Here is a 6,060-nt window from a genome sequence, read left to right as displayed (position 1 = left end):
TTAATTGGAAAGTCAGGAGTTCTTAGTCAATACTACAACTTGTTCCTTTCCTAGTAGGTCCAATGTGAAAGTAGGCCAACATTTTCTATGGAAATATGGGGATTTTTAAGTCACTACTTTGTTACTTTCTTTGTATGTCATATGTGAAATAGACCAACGTTTTGTTACTTTATGTGCTATAATTACTATTTTATCAGGTTCAACCAGTTTAGCTGTTTTAAACACGCATCCTTTCCACACGTTGTCCTTGCTGGTCCAACAAATAGAAGGAAACTAAGTCATGCTACTATGGAATTACTCATCCGTTGATCATTTTCAATAATTATATCTTGAAAATGACTAAGAAACTTCATGCTCTTTACCATGAGATTTTGAGCCTTGCATTTCTACCATGTTTTAAATAAAATTTCATTCATTCAACGAATAAAGTAATAAATGAAGTATAAATTAAAGGAGAGTATTATTTATTAAAAATACAAACTTCTCATATTGAATTTATAAGAGTTTAGTATACAATTTATTCTACAATCAAAATATATAAACATACAAAGATATTTGACCATTCACAAATCTCAACTCTTCCGCCGTAAATACCACCTCTAAGTGGGTCCTTTCATTGGGCCTTCTTTTCAATGGGCCTCTTGCATATTCATGTTGGAGTTGTACTAGACATTTTTGAGTTTTGTTTCCATGGGTAGTCCACAAAGAAAGTTCATTGTCTTTTTCTGTCAATACGATCTTATTGGTGATCGGTTGTCAGCACGAACTCCTCTACCATTCCTTGCATGGAATGGAGATTGGTTCGCTGACTGATAACGACGATCACTATGTGGGCCCGTAGACCTGGGTGTTTTGACATTTGCTTCCTTTGGTTTTGTTTTGATAGCACTGATCTCTTCTAAGATGACAACAACTTCTTCCATTGAAGGTCGGTTTTTCGGGTCTGGTTCAAGACAACTCAAGATGAGTTCCGATGCTTTATTGGCTCCTTTTGAAGGGTAGTCTTGTTCTAGACGCGGGTCAATGATTTTCCTTAGTTTCCTTCTATCTGGCAATGAAGGTCGAGCCCAGTCCACCAAATTATGTTGTGAGCTTGGTCGATTAGTGTCGAGTACACGCAAACCCGTGATTATCTCTAGTAATACCACTCCAAAACCGTAGACATCACTCTTAACATATAAATGCCCTGTTGTCATATCACAAATTTATATCGTCAATATCATTTCTAAACCATGAACTAATCTAAGTGGACACGCCATTATGTGACAAGAACATATTAACTACATTTTTTATAATCATATTTTTTATAGACGGATTACGGATAAGTGATATTTATGTTTACTTGACTTTGACCTAGTAGCAACATTAATTATAATACAACACCCAATATATGTAGCAAATTCATGTTTATTGTGTCGCATCAATGAGACGTATATCTTTTGTAGACAATACCATATTATTAAATAGCCGGCGGGATAAGATAATGAAAAGAATTATTCTAACTATCTAACTATCTAATCTAATGTGTCATCATATTTTTATCATACGAATCTTGACAAAAATATGCATTTATAATGCTTTTAAAGTTTGATTTAAAGAAACATAAATTGGCAAAATTAATAACAACAGGAAATTGGAAGTTGAGCTTTTATTTGTATAAAAATGTTCCGCAAAAATAGTTGTAACTTTTTCAAATGTACAAACTAATATATAAAACGTAAAAATTAAAGGCTAAAAAAATCTTAAAAACTGAAGATTTTTTGTTTAAAATAAAAGTTAAAAAACTAAACATACGATAAACAAACATGATATAAAAAATGAGCTTGGAGAAGGAGAACTAACCAGTGGCTATGTATTCTGGAGCAGCATAACCGTAAGTGCCAACAACTCCAGTAGAGACATGAGACTCGCCATTTGCTGGACCTAACTTTGCTAATCCAAAATCCGAAAGTTTTGCATTAAACTCCTGAAAATAAAATTAACATCAGCAAAATGTTTAAAAAAACTAGAAATATTATTTTTAATTTGAGTTAAATTAAAGTTCTACTAACCCCGTCCAATAAAATGTTCGAGGATTTAAAATCTCTATAAATAACGGTTTTTTCTGTGGTATGTAAAAAAGCTAGGCCTTGTGCTGCTCCAATTGCAATTTTAATCCTTGTATTCCATGGAATTGGCTCTGCACCTTCTGCAAATTCCAATTAAAAATCAAATTAAATAATTATATAATCTTGATGTCTTTGAAAAAAAATTAATATAATATATTAAAAGAAAATAAATACTTACTTTTAAAAAGATGATTTTCAAGACTACCCTTCTGCATATATTCATATACGAGAAGGAATTCTTTATCTTCCCAACAGTATCCTATGAGTCTTACAAGATTTGGGTGGCTAAATTTTCCCAAAAATTTCACCTCTGCCTGTATAAAATATAAAAATTTAACATCAGTTAATGAACAAAAAGATCAAGATAAATTAAATTTTTTTTGAATATTAGAGTTCATGAATAACTATTTAAGTAAAAGTTCCACCACGTCATTAATACAATGAAATGATGTATTTTCATAAATTTAAATAAATAATATTGAAAAAATATAAAGTCTTTTAAGGGGTTAAATGCGCAAGTTATTTGAAGAGGTCAAACCAGACTTTGCTCTGTAATATGTCAACCCTTTGACAATGAACATTTTGACCCATTAATTAAGGGTCGCCATCTCAAAAATAACTACTTGAATATATTATATTATTAATAATAATTTATTAAGAGTATGTTGAAAAATGACATGTGTGTGGAAAATATATTAGGAGGTGTTCATACCATGGCTAATATATTTATATTAAGTATAACAATTTTGAGGCTCTAGTTTTTTATATATATTATAAATATAATAATTCATACAATATTTAATGCATGATATATATGTTATATGATCAACATGGCAAAAATTTGACGTATAACACAATATCTTTAATTATATGTACAATTTATGTTTTAAGAAATTATACTATACAATTATAACATAAATTATTTTATATAGCTAAAAAAATTATTATTTACAAATCATCAACCATAATAAAACAAATTCACAATTTCAAATCTATACAAATAAATTTAAGATTAATGATTTAAAAAATTAGTTTTGAATAGGTGGGTGTGAGTGTGAGATGCCCACATCATATACATGTGCTTTAATTACTTGTACATCATGCATTTTAAGTTGTATTAATTGTTCAAGTGTTTCACATTCCAAAAAATTTAAAACCCAGAGATAATTCTTCTAGTTCACTGTACATTGCGAATAAAAAAGTGTATATTCATTTGGAATTAGGAATATAGAAAGCAACTAAAAAAGAATGATTGAAAATGTACTGCTTTCGATACACACAGTACAACTTAAAAAGGTGTATAATCATCAATTACGTCATGTTTTTTTTTGACATGCTGTTAGTTAAGCAATATATTACTATAATTAAATAAAAACAAATGGAATAAAAAAATAAATGAACAAGATATTTAATTTATCAAATACTACTAACAAACAAACCTGCCACTCCTTAAGGCCCTGAGCGCTGTCCGGATTTGATTTCTTGACGGCGACGGCGATCCCAATACCGACCTTCGACGGCGCGTATGTTTCACCGTCCACCCACCCTTTGAAAACCCTCCCAAAACCACCTTCACCGAGCATGGTGTCCGGCCGGAAGTTTCTGGTTGCGCTTTTGAGCTCATAGAACGTGAACATCTTTAAGTTTGGTGTCACTATTCTCCCACTCGGTGGTACTGTTTCCCCGGAGGCATTAGCGGCGCTACCAGAGTCACTACCACCTTCAGCCGCCGTGGATGGATGTTTCACGATCATGGGTTCTTTCTTTTTGACATCACTGCGAAAAACTGATGAAAAAAGAACAAAAATATGGTGAATTCAATGACAAACAGCAATAAATAAGTGAAATTTGAAGGATTGAAATTCAAAAAACATACCTGCAGATGAATTATTGGTGCTTGAGAGATTATTAACAGGTTTTGGATAGCAGTTTCCCATCTCTCTCTCTCTCACACACACACAGAAAGTTTGGATGAATAGGGTTTCAAAAAGATTGGATTTGAGAAGGGAAAGGGGATGCAAAATTTGGAATTTCTTGGAAAGTGAAGAGAAAGGAAATGGAAAGAGATGAGTTGGAGACAAAGATGAAGTGTTATATATACATGATTATATTATAATTATTATTTCAAGATGGGGAAAAGACTAGTTCCTCTTTGACTATTTCATGAGTCGAAACATCGTTTAGAGTTTTCACACTATTGACCACCTACACTATTTCTTTTACTTGAGGAGAGTGTTGTGGATTATGTCCTCTCGAAGGATTGTATTTTCAATCAATGTTTTATACGTGGTTACTTGACAAAGAAAGAATGGGTGGCGTTTAGATTACCATCTGTTTGTTAAGTCTTTTAATCTTTAAGCGACAATGAATTCGAGACTTCAAATTAATGTCTATATGATTTTTTTAATGAATTTCTTAATCTTTGTCACCTTACTACATCAAGAGGGAAATGATATATTGTTATAATTGCATCTGGTTGATGATGAGGTACGGACCAATGATCAACTTTTAACTCTTATCAAATCATCTAAGTATCTCTGACTATTTATAATACATGAATAGGGTTATTTTTAGTATAAATATTTCTTGATGTAAAGGACGAAGATACACCATTTTGAATACATTCTCCTAAATGTTCAATTTCTTAAAAATCTTATTCATTCTCTACATAAATGTAACGCCCTAAATACTAAACAAAATTTTCATTTTTAAACCACATAAAACTCAATGTCGCATTTCTCAAAAACCACAAATATATCAATTGTCAAAACAAAAATCAACAAAATAACTGATAATATCCCCGAATCCTCAAACATAATTTCGAATAGGTGTGTACAATCAAGCTGACGTTTTTCCGCGATCCTGAAAAGTACATAAAATACATAACACATAACACGGTAATCACGAAGCTTAGTAAGTTCTCCAAACTACCACATACACAAATAATAAGCCTCTCATGGCTATAGCTCGGCATTGACCCTTCGGTCAGGCGTCTCGATGAGGACCCTCCGGTCTCACGGCTCGGTGTGGACCCTCCTGTCATGTGTCTCAATGAAGACCCTCCGGTCTCATAGTTGGACCCTCTAGTCATGTATCTTAGTGAAAGACCCTCCGGTCTCACAATTCGGTTTGGACCCTCCGGTCCTAAATCAGTCAAGCATAGAATAATATAGCATATATCACAAAGACAAAATGCATAATACTACATAACTCAGTATAAGCACATAGGACCCTCAAGCTGATAACTCAAATAAGACCCTCTGGTCACACAATATTACCACTCAGGTAGTATAGTGAGAAGACTCACCTCGTAAGTAAGCAAGTAAATCTAGTACCCCACGAACAGTCTAGACTCCGCTTATATAATATAATCATCTCTAATTAACAATTTATAATTACAAGTGTTACAAGTTAGGCTAACCTCTTTCCTCACTCTCGGAAAGGGTGAAAGACTATTTTACCCCTCCTTGGTCTCACTAATGTCTTGACCAAACCCTAAAAGTAAACGAAAGTCAACACCCAAGTCAACAGTCCATGTTGACCCAAATCGTCGAGTGCATCTATGCGACTCGTCGAGTTCCTTCGTTTTCTCTGAAGTATCGGGAAAATCCAACTCAACTCGTCGAGTTGTCTCATAAACTCGCCGAGTTGTAGCGCTTCCATACTATCGGGGAAAACCCTAGCTGACTCGTCAAGTTGGCTCATGCACTCGTCGAGTCCCTCTAGAAAAATTCTTATTCAGACGATTCTAAGCAAAACTAAGGTCCTAAACTCTAGATCTAGCCTCCGAAGTCTGAAATACCACGTAAAGCTGCAAGCTTTACATCCATGCATGGCATCTAAGGCTCGAAATGCCAAAACAAGCTCTATATAGGGTTTAATGCATAAAAGCTTGCCACTAGCTTGATTAAGCTTGGATCTTTGGGCTCAAGGGACCTCATATTGTCCAGAA

At 33.5% G+C, this 6,060-nt stretch overlaps 1 protein-coding gene across 1 annotated transcript; it reads right to left on the bottom strand.

The window, feature by feature from the left end:
• Window positions 1–460: 460 nt before the first annotated feature.
• On the bottom strand, window positions 461–4,200 carry LOC111905537 (probable serine/threonine-protein kinase PIX13). Its single transcript, XM_023901223.3, has 6 exons — window positions 3,985–4,200; window positions 3,548–3,894; window positions 2,287–2,422; window positions 2,052–2,188; window positions 1,843–1,966; window positions 461–1,186 (listed from the first exon to the last, which is right to left on the bottom strand). Exons 1-6 carry the CDS (start codon window positions 4,043–4,045, stop codon window positions 729–731), a joined length of 1,263 nt encoding a protein of 420 aa, XP_023756991.1. The 5' UTR covers window positions 4,046–4,200; the 3' UTR covers window positions 461–728.
• Window positions 4,201–6,060: the final 1,860 nt, after the last annotated feature.

Source organism: Lactuca sativa, chromosome 2 (assembly GCF_002870075.4).
Source record: "Lactuca sativa cultivar Salinas chromosome 2, Lsat_Salinas_v11, whole genome shotgun sequence".
Classification (NCBI taxonomy): domain Eukaryota; kingdom Viridiplantae; phylum Streptophyta; class Magnoliopsida; order Asterales; family Asteraceae; genus Lactuca; species Lactuca sativa.
This window is presented reverse-complemented; position numbering and strand designations above follow the sequence as displayed.

Coding starts and splice junctions, on each gene's coding strand:
- LOC111905537 (XM_023901223.3), bottom strand. CDS start 4,045: ATGGGAAACTGCTATCCAAAACCTGTTAATAATCTCTCAAGCACCAAT. Junction 3,895..3,984: donor CACCAATAATTCATCTGCAG/GTATGTTTTTTG, acceptor TTTTTTCATCAG/TTTTTCGCAGTGATGTCAAA. Junction 1,187..1,842: donor TCCAGAATACATAGCCACTG/GTTAGTTCTCCT, acceptor ATATGACAACAG/GGCATTTATATGTTAAGAGT.